This window comes from Paramacrobiotus metropolitanus, unplaced genomic scaffold (assembly GCF_019649055.1).
Source record: "Paramacrobiotus metropolitanus isolate TYO unplaced genomic scaffold, Prichtersi_v1.0 Parri_scaffold0000125, whole genome shotgun sequence".
Lineage (NCBI taxonomy): Eukaryota > Metazoa > Tardigrada > Eutardigrada > Parachela > Macrobiotidae > Paramacrobiotus > Paramacrobiotus metropolitanus.
This window is the reverse complement of record NW_026570345.1, coordinates 124,773-147,616: the sequence shown is the minus strand read 5'-3', so window position 1 is coordinate 147,616 and position 22,844 is coordinate 124,773. Positions and strand designations below refer to the sequence as shown.

General features: G+C 42.3%; 1 protein-coding gene across 5 annotated transcripts; it reads left to right on the top strand.

Annotated features, from left to right (window-relative positions):
* The first annotated feature begins 208 nt into the window (after positions 1 to 208).
* On the top strand, positions 209 to 13,584 carry LOC129598569 (uncharacterized). 5 transcript variants are annotated; one of them, XR_008691720.1, is made up of 14 exons: positions 209 to 931; positions 1,281 to 1,399; positions 1,468 to 1,668; positions 2,024 to 2,082; positions 2,587 to 3,256; positions 3,352 to 4,310; positions 4,555 to 4,815; positions 5,174 to 5,518; positions 5,654 to 7,229; positions 8,651 to 8,883; positions 9,014 to 9,080; positions 9,215 to 9,274; positions 10,660 to 10,714; positions 12,135 to 12,155. XR_008691720.1 is itself a non-coding variant. In XM_055496543.1 (6 exons), the coding sequence occupies exons 4-6, from the start codon at positions 11,676 to 11,678 to the stop codon at positions 13,141 to 13,143; spliced, it is 819 nt and encodes a 272-aa protein (XP_055352518.1). In that variant the 5' UTR covers positions 8,923 to 9,080; positions 9,215 to 9,274; positions 10,660 to 10,714; positions 11,652 to 11,675; the 3' UTR covers positions 13,144 to 13,584. The 5 variants fall into 5 exon arrangements, 1 of the variants encoding a protein (XP_055352518.1); XR_008691719.1 differs by having other exon boundaries at positions 2,587 to 4,310; positions 4,560 to 4,815; XR_008691721.1 differs by having other exon boundaries at positions 2,587 to 4,310; positions 5,201 to 5,518.
* The last annotated feature ends 9,260 nt before the right edge of the window (positions 13,585 to 22,844 follow it).

The window sequence follows — 22,844 nt, the reverse complement described above, 5'->3', positions numbered from 1 at the left end:
TTGCTTTCTAATTTTTTTTCAAAATACTGCAGGTCCGAATGTTGGTATCAAAAACCGCCTAGCAGCCGACCATCAACAAACTGCGAACTGTGAAGCTAGGAAAGACAGCGCTATGCCCTTGACCCTTTGATATGAGGACCAAAGTACAGTGCGACGAAGCGTGCATAAGCTGAAAACAGAAAATGTTATTCTCTATACCGTGGTCCGGACAGCGTGAACGATTATGCCGCTGCCAGATGCACGTGCCCAAAAAAAATCGACATCGGGGCTTGACGAGATAAGATGGGCTGATTACCACTACCAGACAGACGTGTAATAACAGTCATACCAAACCGTTCATATGCTCTCTGCAATACCGTTTTCATGCTCAATATGGCTGAGGCTGCTAAGCAGAAAGCGTCTTCGTCCTGTACAGTGTGATATTTATTATTGTGATGATATTGTGATATGATATTGTGATCGCAGGCTCGCAGCGTATCATTCTGTTTTGCCAAATTTTTCAAGCAGGCTGTTTCATTGCGTAGTGCGTACCATAATTTGACGATTTCGATCCAGTTAGTAGCGTAGTAAACCGTCACTACCGCGTGGAATCTATCTAGTTCTGTCATTCGATCTGACTTCCGGAAAAGGATTGTCTAACAATTCTGATCATAATTATTTTGAGCGGATATAGTAGTAATTGCGATATCTTGTGGAATGTACATCAAGGAATGCGATGCATCTGTTTTATAATGTTTTTCTGGCAGTCTTGCATGAAATACTCGATGGATTCTGGGCATTTCTCCTTATACATAAATCCGGGATTAATACGGGCAAATACGTAAATTAAAATCAGGTATCCCGAGGCGCAGGCATCTGGATTTGGTTTTGATTCACGTATTTGTTGTGGAGTCAGCACCTTGCATTATAAAGGGGGAACATAGCTTTGAAAGTAAGTTTCCCTTTAACGGTGTTAATTTGAGTTTACTTGTACAATCTTAAGCCACAGAATGTTGAATTACACTACTCTAGAAATTAGAATATTGCTTCAGTCATAACTGGATCAAAAATACATTTTATTTTCGGTTGAACTGTTTGTTGGGATTGCTAAACGAAGTAGTCTGTATTTCAAAGTAATATTACTTATATTCTAATGAATCTGGTTAGCTGCAAAACTGATCCATTGCTGATTATGAAATCCTGTTGCTTGCGACCTTGTATATATAGAAGTACTGCTCTTCGTTTTTACACGTCATGTTATAGATCCCGTATACAAACTACGAGTATCTTATTCTTTACAGAGTAATTTACAATTTCCTCGAAGTATTTGTAATTGGAAATTACGACAAGGAATTTACGAAGGAAGCTGCAAAACTGATCCATTGCTAATTGCCATGGTTATGAAACCCTGCTGCTTGCAGTTGCGTATACCTTTTTATCCTTTTTATACGTCAGGTTATAGATCCCGTAGACAAAATATCTTTACAGAATAATTTACAATCTCCTTAAAGTATTTGTTACTGGAAATTTCGATAAGGAATTTCAAGGAGAGAATTCTGCTCGCTGGATTTGTGGGCAGCCGGAACCGCCGTGACGTTCGGATGTGGTGATCCACATCTGTAGTTTCCAGGATACCAAACTTGAGAATACCTGGGCCGCCAAAGGTTTGGGAGATTCCGCTTCGTGTCGGTAAGTGAGTGGCATTTTCTAGATCGGTATGTGTGTTCCGCAATGAGCTGTTAGTTAATTTGAAGTAGCGCTTCCGTATCATGCTTCGCTTACTCAAATCGTCTTTCAAAAGTTACTGTAGGTGTTTGACCGTGTTTCTGTACGATTAAAGACAAATGACCATCAAACGCGCAGGCATAATTTTTAGAAAAGGCCGATGTAAAATAAGCTGCGCCTGCTCAGGTCGCGTTAAGTTAACTACTGCGCATGATGTGCGCTTTTCGCACTTACAGGAGAAACAAATTAAATTGGCGCATTTTCTCGCTTTTCTTTGCTAGTGTAAGCTGTTGTGCCACTGATACATGTACATTTTCAGGTGGAATGAGCTTTATCGTTTCTGATGGAGAAGTTGAAAGCAGGATGACCACAGCGCTGGTAACAGATATAATCGCGCAGATAAGGGTTTTTCGTTTCTGATGAACAGACGAAGAATCGTGCTGTTAAGTCCGCCATCGTTCGCCATCGACGTCGTCGTCGCTCGGCTGAAAAGTGTAGTGTGTACTTACTCGAATACATGCACCGGCAACTTCGACGAGAAATCGGAAGGGTGCCTTGCGGCATCCGGCTACGTAGTTAGCGGCAGTGGTGGTCGGAAGCAGACCGGAAGTGGCGGGAATCTGACGCTCGAGCAGTCGGCATCGACAGGTTTTCCACACGTTGCGCACATCGCGGCCGGCGCCACAACCGGAAGTCATGGTGTTCAGTTTTTGGCTCATTAGTACTTTGTCGGTTTGCCACGTGACATCTTCCCTATGTTGCCCCTTGCTCGTGAAAGCGGGCCGCATACGTTAAATTATTTGCTATACGAAGCTTCCGGGCGCGTAGCACTTCCGGAAGTTCCGGTTCACACACAATATTGATGTTTTCTTGTGTTTGTAGTTACGACGTTCAGGGCTTGTGTATCTTTGTGACCTGCTCAGTGACCATCACCGTGTCCATCGGGACGTCGGGAGGGCCTCGAACGGCGTCATCCGGAAGCTCGCGGATGCGCGCGGGACAGCCTCCCTATTACACCATTATTGTGCGCGAGCGCATTTGCTTCGTAATAAATAACTTTGAATGCCGTCATCACACTTGTCGACATCGCCGTCATGGTGTCACCACAGCATCTGGCGGAAGTACCAATGTTATCGAGCTGAGTACTATATTTGATTTTATAATTGAAGATAAGCAGCAAAATCGGCATTTTAATTTCAGCAGCTCAGTCACTGCAGCGGAAGTTAATTTAGTTATATCCTGCAGACTGCAGTTTTTTGAAAATAATTGTAAAACGGGTTAAAGCATTATGTAATTACGCGTAATTTGTGCACAAAGGCACAGTGTGCTGGTTGCAAGAAATGACAACTGAATGTACGCAGTATTGCTTGCGAAATACAAAGTATAAGTTGTACGATCAATCGGCAGTCTGTAAGAATATAATTTATGTTGGCGCGCTTTTTCAGTTAGAATGCGGAGTGGAATCCACCTATCCGGACTGGCATACGAGCGTGTGTTGTTCACACATTTGGAAGGATGGAATGTTCGTTTGACGGCCGATTCACGGTTCAAGGTGAGCGATTTTCCACCGGAATCTCTTTGGCCTTGAATTGCGAGATAGCCCCGCATGTGCCCTTGACCGCGCAATAACCAGAAGAACAAATTCAGAGATTGAATTCACTTATTACTGTCCGGCCCAAGTGAACGATGCCGCTCCGAAATGCACACGCCGGAAAACAACAACGCTCGAGTATGACGAGATGAAGACGGCCGATTCACCGCCACAAGATGGATGATGTTGCTGCTGGGTGACTCTACGTATTCCAAAGCGTTGTCGGCCATACTACTCTGATCGGAACTGCGTTTAAGCAGGCACGAGTGCCCATTTCCACCGGACGCAGTCTCCCGGATACTCTATCCGATTGCATGCAGCGCATACAAAACTTGGCGCGCGATGAAGGACGAGCTGCACAACTACAAACCAAGAAACATTCTAGTCGGAAACGAGTACCTGGTGACCGTACACGGGACTGAAGTTCAGCGCCTGCACGCCCAGAGCCTGGCGCAACCCACTGGGATCGCCCTACGTATAACGAAGTCGGCAGATTGGCGGATTTGAACGAGTAGATCACTACCCACTTCTCGCAGGCGAGCCTTCACTGCCGGGAAGTAAAGGCAATTAAGGCTTGCCTGGAAGAAGTCGGAGAGCCGGTGCGGAGCCTGCTGAATGGCCGGACCACGATATTCAAGTGCGCTTAATCCTGATGAAACAGGACATTGCAGCCATCAAGGCCGACGTCACCGGTTTGAAGGCCAGCATCGCCACGAGAGGCGCCGATATCACTGCGAAATGACCCTGGCGGTGCAGGGCATCGGTTTGGCTTTATTCCCTTACCCAGCGGGAGATTGGCACCGTGTGGTTCGGGCGTGATATGGGCATGCCGGATCAACAGGTGGCCGCGCTGCTGATTTTTGCTGTAGTGCCTTTTCCTGATACCATTACAGGAATCACCTTTCCGTTGACGAAAAGCCGAATCATCTGCATGGTGCGCTAAGTGTACACCAAAGCCGTCATATACGCGGAGGATGTTGAATGCATAAGCTGCATGCTCACCGAATAGAAGCCGGTGGGTACATCTTTAGTGGTCGGGCAGGGCCTCCAGGGGACGCAGGAGGCTCAGGCTGGCGTTATTCCGCGAAATAATCAACAAGGGCGCCCATGCACTGAAACCTTACGTCCCCCGGTTTGACAGACACTGTTTAAGCCGTCGACCCATGCTCTCCACGTACCCCGATAACGACAGCCCGGCCCCGTTCTCCGTTGGGATATCACCGCCTTTTAGATATGTACGAATGTTTTTGTGTTTGTAGTTTAGGTGCCAAAGCTTGTGCGTCTCTGCAACCTGCTCAGTAACCATCGCCGTGGCCATCGGGACGTTGGGAGGGCCTCACGGCATCATCGGGAGGTGACGCGCGGCTGTCATCCTCCCGATCACGCCGCTGAAGGGCGCGAGCCCATTTACTTCGCAACAATCGCCTGTCCAATAGCTATATGGACGCCGTCATCACACTTATCGACGTTTCCGTGAAGACGTGACCACGGCATCTGGCGGGATTATCGATGTACTCGAGGTAAGTATTTAACTTTATAATTTAAGCACCAAAATCGGCATTTCAATTTCAGCCGCAGCGTTAGTTAAATTATCCTTCAGTGTATAAGTATGTTTCAAAAATGGGCTAAAATATTTCAAAAGTAGATTATTATAAATTGTACTATAAATAATACGAGTACTGATTAAAATATTTTGAAAATAGCACAATACATAGACTGTGTTTTCCCGCTTTTCAAAGACCAAAGTGCACAATGTGCTGCTGCAGTAAACGAATAAATGTACAATACGGAGCAATGCTTGCGAAATACGAAATATTTGTACAATGCTTGCTTGCTCGTATACGGCACAAACTCGTAGCAGGTTGTATGAATTTACAGTAACCCAAGTTTTAACTCTTCGTTGAGAACGCGGTGGTGCAACCATCAGTCCGGACCGGCCACCTGTGTGCCTTGTGCACACGTCTGAAAAGATGGAGTGTTCGAGCGGGTGGCTGATTCACGGTCCAAGGTCAGCGATTTCCGGCGGAAACGTTTTGGTTTTCAATTGTGAAATAGCGTCGCATGTGCCCTTGACCGCGCAATAACCAAAAGAGCAAAGTTCGACGAAGCGTACTCGCTTGGTATCGTCCGGTACACTGAACAACTACGCCGCCGGAAACATCAACATTGGAGCATTACGAGATAGCAAGGGCTGATTCACCACTAGTGTGCTGTTGTGGTTGGGTAAGTGCATTGACTGCATCCCAAAGCGTTCTTCCTTTATCACATTCTGTGCTCTGCAGAATTTCCTTTCCATGCTAGTCGCTCAGCAGGAAAAAGTATACATTTTGTCTTGTGCAGTGTTCATCATAATTGCAGGCATTTTTATTCTTGCGTCCCCTGATTGTTGGGATTATTAAAGCGGCAACCTCAACTTGCAGTTCTATTATTTCTGGCTTTTCGAAAGTATTACCGAATTATCCTGTTCATCTTGGTGGCAGATATAAATATTAGTGATGACTACGAGGATGGGATCTTGTTGCCTTCGATTTGCATACTGTTTGGTATGTGCAAAATGTCGGCCGAATTCTGAAATTATGGAGTGGAATGGAATTGTCCCATCTTGCGGAATTATCTGCACAAATGCGTATATCGTTTTACCTGAATATTAAATAAACAGCACGAGGACCTTGGACATTTCCTAGACCAGCCCTCGCGCAGTGTATTCGGGTGAACATTGGCACCCCAAAAACAAGAAAGGATGCTTCCTACGCCGCTGCCACAGGACTTGTGGACAACCCATCACTACTCAAACAAAAGCACCGATTCCAGGAGAGCAGCGGCGGTACTGTGATCGCCCGGATACTGAATACTCTTAAGTTAAGGACTACCTGGGCGTTTTAAGCGGCTACCTGTACACCGCGAGGGAACGCCTGGTCCGCAGCATTATTCCCACCAACTGTCACAGAGATCCTTAACAGCTCGACTTGACCTCGAAGGCTAGACACCAACTGTCACCACTGCTTCCTAGGATGAGCAAGCGAGCAACGGTTTGCTTCCTTAGGTCTTCCAAATGGTCGACCTTCGCCATGACCTTTTACGAACTCCTGTATACAGCGGTGCCACGGTGCCATTCGACAACTATCCATGGGCGTGCCCGGCCACTTACATTCTCGGTTCGCCAGATAGCAATACCCAAAGGAACAAAGTTCAACGAAGCGTACTCGCTTGGTACCGTCCGGCCCCAGAGAACGACTATGCCGCTCCCAGATGCACATACCGGAAAACATCAGCAATGGAGCAAGACGAGATAAGGATGGCTGATTCACCATCCATCAGACGTACATGCTGTTACAAGTGCTGTTGATGTGTAATGTGCATACCAAAGCGTTCGTTCCTTATCAGATTCGGCATTTTACAAAAGTACTGCAGAATTTCCGTTTTCATGCCAGTCGCGCTCAGCAGGAAAACGAGAACTTCTTTGTGTTGTGCAGCACTGCAGTGTACATCGGAATCGCAGGCCATTTTATTCCGTTCATGTACATCTATTCCAGCTTGCGTCCCATGATTGTCGGGGACTCGGGATCATTAAACGACTGCCTCAACTTGGAATTTTATTAAGTCTAGCTTGTCGAAAGGATTACCAAATTTTCGTGGTTTCTTGTTGACGGATACAATGGTTACGATTATTGTTACCGCACATTACGGAACCTGTTGCTTCCCATTTTTCTGCTGGTTGCCATGCACAAACCATCAGATAATGTCTGCAATTATAATGTGGCTGGGAGATGTTGTCTGTTCCATCTTATGGAATTACTTGTACAGATGCGAATTCATTTTCCTGGCATATTAATAACTCCAGCTGCGTATTATTATTTACTCTGGATGCATGGGCCTGTCCAGTATCTGGACCAGAATACCATGTACAACGTAAACACACAACGACACAAAGCCGGTAAATAACCCGTAAACCGTATAATTTTAACGAAGAATACTGGAATATTTTTTGCCAGGTTATGCGATCAATACATATAAATTGTACATTTCGGCAAAACAAATGTAGATGTTGGTCAGCATAGTACCGATCGCTGTACGTACGCATTTCTCGCTTATAAACTGCATTTCTTCGCTTATAAACTGTTTTACTCTAACAAGCTTGCTGATTATATAAAATTTAAATTAATGTTCGTTGGTTTTCAATAATTACACGAGTATGTAAGCTGGTTAAAGGAAAATCGGAATCAGTTTTCCTTTCAATTTCTTTACATACTTACTTTTAAATTGTTACGGCTAAAATACGATAGATTTGTCGAAAATACAGATTAGTAATTATAGATTTATATGGATTCGCTCCGAAATTGATTCAAAACTGTACATATCTGGTCATGTGCGCATCGGTCTCTTTACACAATGGATTATAGAGGTTTATATTCGTTATTTTACAGGCTGTAAAATCATGCTGTATTATTTAATAATTTGATATATTTAATAATTTGTGCATATATTTGATAATTTGTGCACTGATACTGGTACAGCCTTTAACAGCAAGTTATTGACTGCTTACTATTGACAACTGGTTCAAAATATGGACACTTTAAAAAGGAGTTATCCTTACGTACAACTGTTAATTCGGATATACAGTACTCTAGTTAATATCTAATTTTGTATATACGATTTTCCCTGCGGACTTGTATTCACTAAAAATTAAAAAAGCCTAAGTTCACACAAAATTTATTATTATTATTGTTGGACTATGTTGTACTGGAGCTGCAATAAACGGATCCATACAATACTGGATACAATCGATGTGATTATTAAAAATTCTCGATGCACATCTTATCAAGAAATTAATATTATTACTAACAGCTGGCATTACGAAAGGATGGATCCAGTTTAAGACAGGTTGTTGCGAGCAGGGTTTTAAGATTTCCAGACAGCTGGAACAGAGTTCACTTTTTTCGTTTTGTGTACGATGGAATGAGAGATGGAATGTCGGCAGCCTTTGATGGCCAGTCGACTCGAAAGCCAAACCCAGGCGTTCGCCCGACATTGTCAAATTGACAATGTCAATCGTATTTTTGTGGCTGTTCGCGGATGACACATTGCTTTGTATATCTGTCTGCAAAAGGGGAGCAAACGACAAATCACACTGATAATTTTTTATTAACTATGGAACACCACGTTAAAAAGCAATTCGTTACGGCAATATCATTATCGATAAAAACAATAATTTTGCTTAATTAATCAGCATTTGTTAGTGACCTTAGCTAGCATCTTCCGCAGATAGTCCTCTTTTTTTACGTGTCTGGTTTAAAAGTGGTTTTCTAACTCGCGTACATGCATTTGCGTCCAGTAATTCCTGATTTTTCCTTACAGTTCTAAGAATTTGCGAGCAGGAATTCGCGACGAGAAGGGAAATGTGGCTACGTAAATTTTGGCAGTCGCACACGCCGTTACGTTTCGACGGCGCATTTTTACTTGCCAACGCGCATTGGCTGCTGAATTCGAAACACCAAACTGTCGTTCCCGTTGCTCGTTTGCATAGGATCGGGCAGAGAGATCGCTGGACCGGGGCGGGGCTAGTTAGGTACAACCGTCCCATGCAACAGGTACGGTCGTACAGCATCGAAGCAACCTGCGTTCGACGGCTCGAGTGGAGAGCTGAAACTGGCAGTCTGTCGCATTTCTCGCTTGAAAAATTTTCCTGCCTGATTTTCTTAAACGATTACATCATTACAGATTCTCGCAGCTATTTCGCAATTTCCTAACGATCTTCATATACCGTTTTTTTTTCGCCATCGTCGAGGTAAGTAGAAACTTTATCACCATAAACGAGAAAACTATATTCCACATACTAGAGTAGTCAGTAGTCACTAATATCAATTTGCTTTGAGACGAACGGTTGCTGGATCGTAAGCGGCGTTGTATGTATGTTCCCAGGATCTCACCTTTAAGAACCCGACAGTCCTACACTGCCTCCGGAGCATCCCGCTGGAATCGGTGAGTGTTACGCTTTTTTCTGTGAAGATTCACGTGTTTTCCGCAGTAGATGACAGCAGTCGGAGAATTTTTTCCGGAGATTTGCAGAGAAATGTGATGCATACGATTTATGCGTAATTTATTTACGGTGATTTATTCTCCCTTTTTGGTGGTTGTGCAGTGGATTTTCAGTATTTTCGTTTCTCTTTGAGTGCACTAACGTTTTCTATCGTTTTGATAATTTATGACCTTAGTTTTTGTCTACCTCGGCGTCCCTAGATCGTGAAATTTAATGAATTATTCGCTAAATGAGCATTTTATTCCTCACCAGCTTTTGAGCGTGTACATTTCGTTCAAAAATCGTGTCTACAGCAGTATAAAGGTCGTATTTGTAAAATCGTAATACAACCGCGTAAAACATCATCATTTTCCTATCGAGAATTTTCGTGGTTTGTCCCGAGAACCGAAAAACTTCGGCGAGGTGATGCAAGCGTACCGTGCGGGTTCGTGTGTCTGGCAGTGACGTCATCGCCCGGGAGAAACGGCGGGCTCGCTCTGCGCACGTGCGTGCGTGCGTTAACGTGACGCAGATATTGGCATTGCCACTAGCCACTAGGATCGATTTGCAATTTTAATTTAACTAATTAGCTCATTTAATTTAATCGTAATTATATCTCGATATTATTATCGCGCTATGGAAATAAAGTACTTAAAAATTGCAATACCATACAGGCATACTGCTGCATTATAACGAGTTGTAATTAAACATGCAATTAATTTTCATACATTCCGTACGTATCGCATTAATAGTACTACGTTCCGGTATTGGTACGTTCCGGTACTGGCTCAGCCAGGCTTACAATTAGTGCTTATAGTATACCATGTAGCATTAATTACTAAGTACTTAATTGGCACTCAGCAGCAGCAAATTTATTTAAGGGAGGAATTAGGTGGGAAGCTGTCTCCAGCGCCGTTTAAATTGTGAACTTATTTTTGGAAAATATTATGAAAGTAATTTTAGTTTACTGTAGAAATTTCTCTATATTTTGACGTATACGATAACCATTACACCAACATTTACCAGAATCGGCGGTGTTATTTAACAAGAAAACAGTAATCTTTATACGCGTACTTTGCACGCAATGTTCGTGCATGGTTTTTCGTTTTTTATTTGTTAAGCAATCCGATAGCCGTGAGAATCAAGGATACCCAAAGTCGTTATAGCCTTCCATTATTTTACTAATTACTCGATCACTTACGTACTTAATAATGTTTTATTACTTGATTACTATTTTTTTGCTTGATAGTATCAAGTAGAATGCACTATTTTTGTTTCAGTAATAAACTGCACATAGGTGAAACCGTGAAACCAAAATTATATAACACGCTGCTTTATTGTTTTGCAGGTGTTTGGAGAGATTTTGTGATTCGCTGAAGTTTTGAGTTTCCTGTTCCTTCCACGTAAGTGGGCGCCTTGACTTTCTTTTTGCTTTGTAATCGTATGTAATTATATTAACTGCGAGTGCTTGCACGTATGTTGTGATGTGGCGGTACTTTCATTATATTTACGATCTTTTAATGTTTCTTCAGTTAATAGCGGCGGGCGCCTTCTTTCAAATTCCGTAAAAATAATTGTATCTATCCCAAAGCAATGTGTTAAATGAACTGTTTGTTTAAGTATTCGGGATTCAGAGAGAGGATTCAGAGAGACACATGTTGCTAACTGGTCCTGACTGGCATGAGGCAGCTTTCTCACGCTGAGTGAATACTTGGGAATCGGTTCACGCCGCAGCTACAAATGCTAACTGGTGTGAAGAGCAGTGAGACCTGAGTAGCAAATTTAAGACTGTTCTTAATTTCGGTATTTGCAGCAAAACATAAAACAGCTATTATATTTCTTCAGAATTATAAAAAAGGAAAGCACATCCTACAGATACTGTAATTTATTAACTGATTGCTATTTCAAATGCGCTTTGCGGGTTAGACGTTTGAGCTACTGCGATTTTTGCCATAATTTTTGTAGTTAAAAATGTAGCAAAAATGTTTCCCCAACATATGGCATTTATTTATTCACTATTAAAAGATATTAAATTTGGTAATCCTCTAACTACCGTAAGCAATAGAGTGGCCGATCCGTTTTATTTCGCAATTTAAATGGAATTGCCGGTGAGCGCAACTTGCACTGTGACCAACGATTAACGTGCCCATGCATCTCCGCGTGAATAGTGCCGTAGCACATGTCCACGTATCGCTTCGCTTGCAACCTGTCTTTTGCTTTTGCTTGGGTAAAATTAACACTAAAAAGTTTAATAATCGCAATGTCAGGAGCATATTCGTTTGACCGAAAATTCGAGGCTACAACTAGTAAACTTAATGCACAAAATTTACTTTCTTTCAGAATAGCTTTTTGGAAATATTCAACATGCGCCAAGTGGGTAACAAGCGTTTCTCCGATTTGATCAGCGAATGAGTTTGCGGAAAAATCAGAACAATTCAGCTCATATCAGAAAAAGTTTGGAAAATCTGTACATACGCCATCAAATGCTCTTTTTTCGTTTTAAAAACTCCAGATTAATAAAATGCTCGTTGCATGTACATAAAACAAATCTTCGCGCCAGATTTCTAATAAGCTGTTTTCCGGTGAGATGTTTTGGAAAGTTATTTATGTAATATTTTGTATTTAAAAACTAACGCTGCGCAAACGATTGAGGCGCTACGGTTTTGTTATTTATTGATTGGCGCCAATCATCCAACAGTTCTTAATGGATCCGCTTTAAAGGCACTCGTTGCACGATGGTTTATATCTGTAGATATCGATAATATTACATTTATTTATCCATCAAATTACGTACTGATGTGCAGTTCGGTGTTTTGTTAACAGGTTTCGCGCTCAAGAATGTATTACCTCAATGACGCCCAACGAGCGGAAATGGCACGCGCATTGGTAAGTATTTAATTCCAGAAATTATTAAAGGAAGAATAATAGTGCTTTTTGTCGTTTCTGTTGTTACGAATCGAATTTAATTTGAGATACGAGTCTGTATTTGCGGTTTACGATACGCGGCAGGAACAGATATCGTTTGGTTAATGTAGTCCACAGCTGTCTGCCTAACATAAGTTAATTTGATTGCGTTTGTATTTAGCATCCCGAAGCGCCTCTGCCCGACAATGACAGCCTCATGGACATTCTTTTCCACCTGCAAGGAGATGTGAAGGCCAATATCCACAACTATTTGGTACTGGACGGCCAGTTGACCGCGTACCTGAAAGCCGATCCACAGCCAACTGACGCCGGTTATGTCCTCCACATCATCCACAAAAACCGCATGGAGGCGGAAATTCTGGAGCATCGCACGGCCATGGCCTTCCACATCTTCCATTATGAAGTCGGCAAGGTCGCGCGAATGACTGACGAGATCTACAAAGAGGTCGTGGCGGTCAAGGAGTGGCTGCACAAGGTCGAGCAAGATGTTCACCGGCTGGCGACTTCGTACGACTCCATGGCCAAGCAGGTCGAACGAATTGGGGAGAACGTTGAGGCCATGCAGGTTGACATTACCAGAATGCAGGGCGACATCGGACTGATGAAGGCGGACATTCGCACGATGAAAACGGACATCAGTGACCTGAAGAAAAGCCATGAAAATCTGGAGCGCAAGGTCGACAACATCGCTGATAATGTCGGGGAGATTAAAGAGATGATTGCGCAGTTGTCGAAGCAGGTCCAGTCGGAGCGGCAGCATAGCGAACGCTTTACGTGGATGCTATTCAGCGCTTTTGCGGAAGAGGCGAAATTTTCTGAAGAACAGATGGGGAGTGTCCGCCAGCGCGTCAAACTGGCTTACGAAGAGATGAAGAATGCGCCGACGGACATGGAGATAGAATTTTAGGCGGTGACGACTTGCATGCCCCCACTGTGTAGTGCCCCGTTCTTACTTTTTTATGCTGTTAACTGTGTTAAAGTGGTGGTGCATTTGTTTGAGGACTGCTCCTCGTTTGTTATTTTCTGCATTTTGTTCTGCAAGGTATTACGTTCTTCGGTATTAGGATTGGTTACTGTTGTTGTGAGGAGCGCAGCATGCCTGCCTGCACCGCTGCATTTTCTGAAATTATGCTCCTTGTTCTGCCAGTCGAACTGGTGTGATTATTGCGACATGATGATGAATGCCTGTTACGGCAATCAACTGTATTTTTTTGTATTTGATACTGATGACCATTCGTGCCAGGCTTAGTATTCAATTCTTAAATTTTGTTGTCTCTGCTCTGCTGCGTCAGCGTTAGAAATGTGTAGATATTAAACTTTCCCGGCAGTTTGCTGAATAAAAAAATAATACGCAGTTATTAACAGCGTAACTTGAAGTCATACTAAAACGAGCAAAATGGTGACACTCACAATATCCGAGTACGTATGCGGTATCAAGTATGACAATGCACCATGGCCGGGAAGAGAAAGATTAACAGAGGCTCACTTCCGTCAGCTTATCCTATTTTAACTGCGATAGACAGGTTCATTCTTTCTTATACATACAAATAAGCAATCGGTAACAGTAAAAGAAATTTTTTTATGCAGCTGGATGCTGGTCATGGTAAAATACCTGATTATGTTTCTACACCCGCGACACGTAATAACTGTATGTATACTGCAGACGAGCGTATGTTCAAAGAAGAAAAACTTAAATACATATCAGGAAATTGTTATGCCGTGATTAAAAGCACAGGAAATATGCCTGCGTGGCTGCCGGTTATCGGCAGCTTTATCCATGCGCATGTAACCCTCATCTCATATGTACACGTATATTCGTCATTTTCGGGAACAAAAATCTTTTTTTAAAGTTTAAGTATTACTACGTGTTCGTTCTTTTCAAATGCACGATTATGCTGCTTGTACAGTGTTCTGCTGGAGAAAAAAGATAGCAGTTTTTATGAATATTATGTCTGCTGCTTTAGTAAGATTGCGAAGGTGGAATCAATCCGGACTGCCATGCATATCAGCTAGACTGTGTTGTACACACGTCTGGAAGAAGGATTGTTCAAGCGGTTGGCCAGTTCACGGTATAAGGTCAGCGCGTTTTCCGGTGGAAACGTTTTGGCCTTGAATTGCGAGGCGCAGTAACCGAAAGGAAAAAGTGCAAGTGTGATAAATACTGAATTATTATAACGAGTATCACTTTGGTACCGTCCTGCCGTATTGAACGACTATGCCGCTCCCATTTTCACATGTCGGAAACATCCACACTGGAGCATGGCGCGATAAGAAGGGCTGATTCATCACTCACCAGATGGGCATGCTGTTACTGCTGTGTAAGTAGATTCTAGAGTTCTGCATTCTGCAGATTATCAGATCCTGCATTCTGTACTGCAGAATGTACTTAATTTTTCGTCGTAGTAGCGTTTACATGCAGTCATGCTCTGGAGAAAACGTAAACATCTTTGTCTTGTGCAGCAAGCACCAGAACTGCTGGATTTTTTATTAATTAGCGCTTGTACAGATACATCATGCATGCACCTCCGTTTGCGTATCATGATTGCTCGGATTAATAATTACTATATCCCGATTTGCATTAATTTGACCTTACCAAAGAATTTATGGGGTTATGCTGCTCATCTTGTTGACGGATATAGTGGTTAAGATATCACGGGGATAGCCTAATGCGAGAACGTGCTGCTTTTAATTTTTTTACTGCATGTCAACAAAATATCACTGATGGAGTCGGTAATTATGATGTGATTGTATTTGGTGCCTGTTTCTTGCGGAATTACTTGTATAAATGCGCATATATCATTAATTTTACCAGAATGTTAACTTTCGCCTGCGTATGTGCACTGGATATACTTTGAACAACGTGGAAGACGCATCTGCGCAATCCCGGTAAATAACCACCAACACGAATTAAATACAGAATACTCAATACCGGAAAGATGAATAGTGGACTTTTGTTCTGTCAGTTTCCTGCCACAAAAATCAATATTAATGTGGCTTACTGTCGATTTGCCCGCATTGCTATAGTGTACAAACGATTTTCTCACTTACATTAGAGGTCAACTCTAATACGTTTATGTAAGGATAGAGCTAATTTTCGTTATATATGTAAGCCGCGTTTAGGAAAAAATAACAATTATTAGTATTCCTTGCAATTTTTTTTATAATTACTTGTCAGTTGTGGCAGCTAAAATATGAGAAATTTGCAGACTGCAGATTTTTGTATCTACAGATCTACAGATTTATGAGACAATGTTGTTCGTATTAAACTGTACAGGTACATTGTACACATCGGATTACAGTATATGCGCGTTTCCGCCGCGTTATATTTTACCCGATCAACAGCAAGCTCCGCTCGAGTGAGGTGGCAGTCAGTCTTATTCGTGTCTATTCATTTTGTCCACCATTCATTTTGTCCACCCATCGTTTTGTCCACCCATCGTTTTGTCCACCATTCATTTTGTCCACCATTTATTTTGTCCACTATACAATTCATAGAGTACGGTATTTTTATTTTCTATAAGACAAAGCTAGTGTGAAATGAATTTAATAAACTGAGATGCGCGCAGCAATCTAAAACATAATACTTTGTATGAGATTGTATACACACGCAATTCGTATATCATTAGTATTCGTTACTGTGATTTCAGTTCGCATGCCATTACTACAATAATAATATACGTTGCGGTTAAATATTTGGCATATTTGCACGCAATACTGATAACGTACCCAGTACTGCGCAGCTGTTTATGCGTCTCGAAACTGAGCGGGTTAAGTAATACTTAAGCAGACAGTAGGCAAGCAATACAGTTGAGTTCGATTTATGCACATGATGTAGCGCGCATCTAATTCCTTGCATCTGCAAGTACGTATACTTCTATGTAAATCGAACTACCTTGTCAGTTGAGTGTTAAGAATGATATTATTATCTGAAAGTCGAAGAATAGAAAATACATTGAGCACGATATCCTGCGCAATTAGATTGTGATTATTTATATATGATAATAATCGCTGAGGTGACGTTTTCTTTGACTAATCGGAAGGGAAGAGTGCTGAACTACAAAATTTGTCCACCACACGAGTGGTGGACAAAATGAGTGGTGGACAAAATGAGCGGTGGACAAAATGAGTGGTGGACAAAATGAATGGTGGACAAAATGAATGGTGGACAAAATGAATGGTGGACGAAATAATAGGAAGCCGTCTTATTCCTCTTTACAATTTGGTTTGCACGACAAATTTTAAGATTACAACGTACCGTCTTCAGTCCGTCAATTCCAGTGGAGATTTTACAGACCGCTTTTGGTAATCATCCAGGGAAGTAGGAAAGTTATTGATATTAAATGATAAAACAGATTGATTCACTCATAGAGTCTATAACATCGATGAAGAAGGATTGCTTGAGCGTACCAGGCGTTCCCATGTTCCTAGGCTCCTCGTATAGAGAATCCCGGTAGTCCGCCACTGGTCTTTCGGAGCGTCCCGTCGGAATCGGTGAGTGTTTCTCGTTTTCTGTGAACCTTTTATTCTTTTATTTTATTTTGCGAAGTGTTCTCAGCAGTTGCCGAAAGCAGTTTATTCAAATTTTTTTGCGTTTTGCGTAATACAGATACGTCGGTACTGGAATACCCAGCACGTATCGTGGTCAGGCAGTAGAATTTTTAGTCCTTTCGTTGCTCCTAACGTACCGTATTGATTTTCATCGTTTTGCCTTCTCATAGCATCGGTTTCTGTCCCTATAGAACGTGAAATTTAGTGATTAATATTAATTGCCATTTAACAGGAAATCAAATAAACGAGAACGCGCGGAAATATCCCTAGCGCTTTTGTATTTTGCGAAACTATTATTGGAATTGTTATAAAAAATATTTCGTAGTCTACGGTAAACAATCTTTGACATTTCGATGCATCCGCTACGTCTTGCACTAATGTCTGCTAGAATTTCTATCAATTCGCGTTTATATTTATCGAGGAAAACAGCTACTAAGTATCTTTTTGCAGTTTTGTGCATGATTTGTTGTTTTAGCAGTTCGAAACGTGTGCAAATAAGAAATACGGCAGATCCCTTGCGAAGTTGTTATAACTTATAACTTTTACTTAATCTATTACTACTGACGTACTTAATGAACTTGATTAGTGTCTAATTTATATCGGTAATATTAACTTGACAATGAATGTCTTAATCACTTGCTAGACCGTACTATTTTACATTTAAAATTAACAGTAAATTGAGTGAATACTCGGGAATTGATTCTTACCGCTGCTACAGATGCAAGCATGGTGTAAAAATCATCGAGACCTGTGTAGTTAGTTCAATATGTGAATAATTTTGCGCACTCTTTCATAGTTCAATGGTTGGTATTTCAAATAATTTCTGCTTCGCTGGCAAACGCGGCGGGTTAATAAAAATTTTTATTTCACTGCGATAAGATTGGCTGAAGACTGAAGTATAGTGTTATCTATTTTTTAATTGTGTGTCTAATACAGATGCAGGTACGAATCTCGTGCAGGTCTCATTAGCAAGCATTGCCACAGTTCGAAACTCTTGGTTTATAAGTTTGTGATAATAATTATTCAATCTCGCAGTTTCTGTAGTCCGCGATCGAGTACACTGTCGAAGCAATACAGCACATAATTTCCGGTATCACAGTTAAAAATAAGGCAGATAATATTTCTCCAAATATTGCGCTTACAGTTAATTAAATAAGTACTAGGCCACCGATACGAACTGACAGAGAACGAGTAGTAGATTTTGGTAGAAAGGAAGTCGCTGCACAACAGGCGCTGCATGCCTACGACTGATGCTTTGCATTTCCGCTTGTTCTGCGCAGCGCTGCCTGTTATCAGTGCCTGCACGCGCAGAGCTTAGCGTAACGCCGGCGCCAGCTGCGCACGTCTGCTGACCTCATCGAAAAACATGCGCCCGTGCCGCGGCGCATGTACTACGACCAAGTCAGTAGACGGGCGGAAGTGAACGAGGAGATCATCGCGGAAAAGAAGGATGTTGGGACTTTCCGGGGAGATTCTGCTACGTGTCGGTAGACGGTAGGTATTGACCGGTTAATGTGTTTTCTGCAGTTGCTGGTACCATTTCGTTCAAATCGATCTGCCGTAGTGCATTCTGTATCATGCATTACATACGTCTTTCAGTAGCAATTACTATACGACGTATGTACGTAGTTTTATGCGTTCAAAGATGGCTGTTTATCAAATACGCTAGAGTTATCTCTTGCGCCTAATTTAGAAAGGCAAGTTAGTAATAGCGCATTTTCCCGGTTTCCGTGGTACTCTGTTTTTTGTACCTATGTTGTCTTTCGTTTAGTCGAATGTTTTAATGTTTAATTAATGGTGATTGAGGTTCCGAAGTGCATTATGGAGGAGATTAGTGCAGGACGATAATCGCTCTGATCAGAGATTACATGTGTGGCAGTTGTGTTTGTCGGAAACTCACCGGAAACGGCGGACATCTGTCGCTTGAGCTGACGACATAGATGCGTCGCTCACACATTGCGCTAATCCCGGCGCCGCCACCGGAAGTCGCGGTAATCAGTTTTTATTTCTGTACTACGGTGTCTACTTGCCAAGTGAAATCTTTATGGCGTTGCTGTCGCAGTATAGAGTTCTCCTGTAAGCGCACCTGTGCTACACCTGTGTAGGTCGACGATGACCTTTACGTGTTACCGATGTGTCCCTACAACGATTAGACAACGCACCCGTATGATAGTGACCTTTATTCAATATAACCCTATGCCCACAATAACAATGCTAATGCTAGGTAATCCAGGTGTAGCCTGGGAGTCGACTGAGAGTCTGCTGGTAGACTGCTGTCAGACTACTGTCTGGTACGGTGTGGAGGGGTGCTTTATATATGGTCCTGGTCCGGATGGGCTCGGCTGCCATGGGTGGGGCTGGTGTGGCGACAAGCCAATGACAGAGTGCATGACGGCATGATGATGTAATATGCGGTCAGCGTGATGCCGTATGACCGCGCAGGAATGTGCAGGGCATACTTGCACGTAGGCTTCCGGTGACTAATGGTCATGCGGTGCGACTAGTGACGATGTCGTCACATTGCCCTTACTCGTAAAGGCAGATGCTGCTGTGGGTAATTTGTCACATTATTCCCGAGCGCGTAGAAATTCCAATTTATAATATTCAGATCGCAACATTAGTAAATTACGAATTTTACTGTGTCTCCTGTATTACAGGAGACACAGTAAAATTCGTAATTTACTAATGTCTTAGTTTTTTAAGTTTATTTTTAAGTTTTTTTTTCTTACTGTTTAATTTCTTAGTTTTTTCCTATCCGAACTACAGCGGATTTTCATTGCCACGTAGATAATTATGCGCAATTATGATTCTCAATCACTGATTATAATTAACGTAACACTTCGACGCAGCTGAGCCTCTACCGCTTTCCTTTTCTTAACCTTTCCTTAATTGTTTTTGCGTTTTTAAGTCAAAGTAAATGTGTAATTAACTACCTATTGTATTTTCTCACTTTCTAAAGTACGTTCGCTTTGTGCCGCTTTAGCAGCGGATGTTTTCATGTTGTTAGCGAAGACGTTTCAAGGCATACGCACCTCTCTGACCGGCTGTTCAGTGACTATCGGCGTGCCCATCGTGACGTCGGGAAACTGCAGTGAACGGCGTCATCGGGAGGCTCGCAGACGCGCGACTGCACACCTCCAGATTGTTCCGCTTAAGTGCTCGCGCTCACTTTTTTCACAGCCAGCATCAATAATTTCGCCGTCATCACATTTGCTCTGATGGCGTGATCACGGCATCCGGCGGAATCATCAGTGTGATCGAGGTATGTAATTAATTCCGTGATTTACATCAGCAATCAGCATTTTAAGATCAGCCGCTCGATCACTGCAGCGGGAGTAGTTAACAACCGTAGTACTAAAAATGTTTTTTAACTTCACATGCCCTTCTATCAGTTGCACTCTACAGATACTGTTGCAGTATTATTTCGATAATTATACAGTTATATGCCAGTACAAGACGTAGCAGAAATAATAATTGTTTTTGTGAAAACACCGTTCTCCGCGCTTTTGCTTTACAGGTATTAACTGTAAAACTTAAATTGTGTTTTCTTGCTTTTCAAATACACGTCGTATTGAATGAATATACGGAGTATTGCTTTACATAAAATCATGTGTCGAGCAGCTGCAAATTGCATGAATTTGCTTAAGTTTTTAATTCATCAGAGAAAGCGCGGAAATGCCGGTGGGATCCAACAACCCGCACTGGCATACTTGAGTGCGCATAAAGGTCTGGAAAGACAGATTGCTCGAAGCGGGCTGATTCACGGTTCAAGGTCAGCACGTGTTCGGAGGAAACTCCTTGACCTTGATTGTCGAAGCAGCCTCGAATTCGCATGTGTTCCTGACCGCGCAATAATCACAAATACTGGCAAAGTGCAAAAAAGCATACTAAGTACTCTCATGCATAGTAGTACTTGATACTTTCCGGTCACACTGAACGACTGTGCCGCTCCCACGTTCGCACGCTGGAAAAAACATCAACACTGGAGCATGACTAGTTAGGAAGGGCTGGTTCACAAATCAACGGTGGGCATGCTGCTGTTGTTGGGCAAGAGGCACACTGAAGCGTTCCTTCTTCATCAGATTCTGCATTCTGCGAAGGAAAACTTAAACGCGTTTGTTTTGTATAGTGTGCTTCAGGAACGCAAAACGTTCTTATTCTTTCTTTTTTAAAGGCACTCATAACTTGTACTTCCACTTACCGCTTACGTATTTAGTTGTTTATAATTTTCTTTAAGCAATTCAATAACCGCATGAGAATCGGAATCCCAGACCTTGCTTAATTTATTCATCACTCCATTGTTTGCGTATTTAATTAACGTTTTTACGATTTCTTGGTTCGCCAAGGGTCTACGTTTCCGGCTCTTTCTAGAATACGTAAGTGAGCGCTTTGACGGCTTTCTTTTCGCTTTGCAATCGTATGTAATTATAGTAAACGGGAGTGCATGCACGCCTATTTTGATGCGGCAATCCAAACTCCTAATCTTTGCGATCTTCTAATGTTCTACATTTCACAGCGGCAAGCGCTTTCTTTCGAATATCGCAGTGATAATTGTTATTTCTTAAAACTAATGCAATAAATAAATTGTTTGTTGTAATTGTTAAGATTCAAATAGCTACGTGGAGCTAACCGGTAATAGCTTACAAGAAGCAGCTTTCCCACGCTAAGTGATTACTTGGGAATCGGTTCCCGCCGCCGCTGCAAATGCTTCTCTTCGTTCTAATAAGAACGAAGAGAAGCAATAAGACCTGAACAGCCACTGTCAGCCAATTTAATAACTATTTATGGTGCAGTTTTCCTGCAATCCGAGTACGCTTTACAATAACGCCGTGTACATTATTCCCGGTATCACAGCAAAAAATAAGGCACCTTGAATATTTCCGGAGCGTGGTTATGTGTTTACTCCATGTTTACTTTGCATAATGAAAATTCGCTTCTACTTTTGCTTTCGTACGACAACTACCGCACATCACTAATGAAGTAAATGATTGTTATTTCAGGTACGATCTATAGGTTTAAAATTGTAGTTGCTGAGAGCTTTACCGTCATTTTCGTAGCTAACGTTATAACAAAAATATTTTCGACGTATCGCAATTTCTTAATGAAGATAAAAGGCATTACGATCAGTCAAATTTCTAGCCGTCGATGCGGATCAGAAGGGTTTTATCTGACGCGAAATTGCCGGTTAGCGCAGCTTGCACGATGATTAACATTCACTTTTTGCGTGTGAATATAATGCCTTTGCTTATAGTATTTTAATGCTTGCCCATGCCCTGTTATGCGAGTTGTCTTTTTCCTGTGTATAAAAAAATAAACACCGGGGAGTATTCGATTACGTAATGGAAATACCCAACATGCGCCAAGTGAGTAACGCTCGTTTGTCCGAGTCAGTCAGCAGTAACACTGTCGTTGTGCAGGTATCGGAATACAGCGTCAATCATCAACGAGATCATCCGCTGGATGATTCGCACCGATCGCTCCTACATCCGGAACCGCCTGCCTGCGCAACATCCGTGCCGGTGATGTGGAGGACCGTGTTCCCGACGTCCTCGCCAAGGTCAAGCAGTTCCTGGCGCATATCTGCTAGAAGTACGACCATCCCACTCTGACCGCCATCTTGAACACCATTCAGCGCACCCTGAAAATCCCTCGGAGCATCACCCCATGAAGGACTTCTGTGTAACTCCCAGTCTGCTTGACAGCTGAGGGTCGCCTGCTTAACACTCCAAGTGATGTTGTCCCTTCCTGCCGGACATGGTGGTACGCTTCCCCGGTCTGAAAGTCTGCGCTGAACTGGAAACCTCAACTTTCCATGAAATGAAAGGGACGTACACAGGGCCAACATGACTTGCGCGTCTCCATCCAGGACAGCCGCTACGGGTACGTACGGTTAAAAATCGCTATATTTGTATAAGATTTCTTTATATATAAAAAAATTGATTTTGATTTTCTGTAAAATATAAAATTGGTTTTCTGTTTTTACGTTTCCTCGGCCTCCTACTATTTTTAACTCGTCTGCTAAAATCAAATTTCTGCTGAATATTTTATTATTAATGCAGT

Excerpts from the sequence above, each read along its gene's own strand:
- LOC129598569 (XM_055496543.1), top strand. Across the intron at positions 12,198-12,396 it reads CGGAAATGGCACGCGCATTG|CATCCCGAAGCGCCTCTGCC; the intron begins GTAAGTATTTAA and ends GTTTGTATTTAG.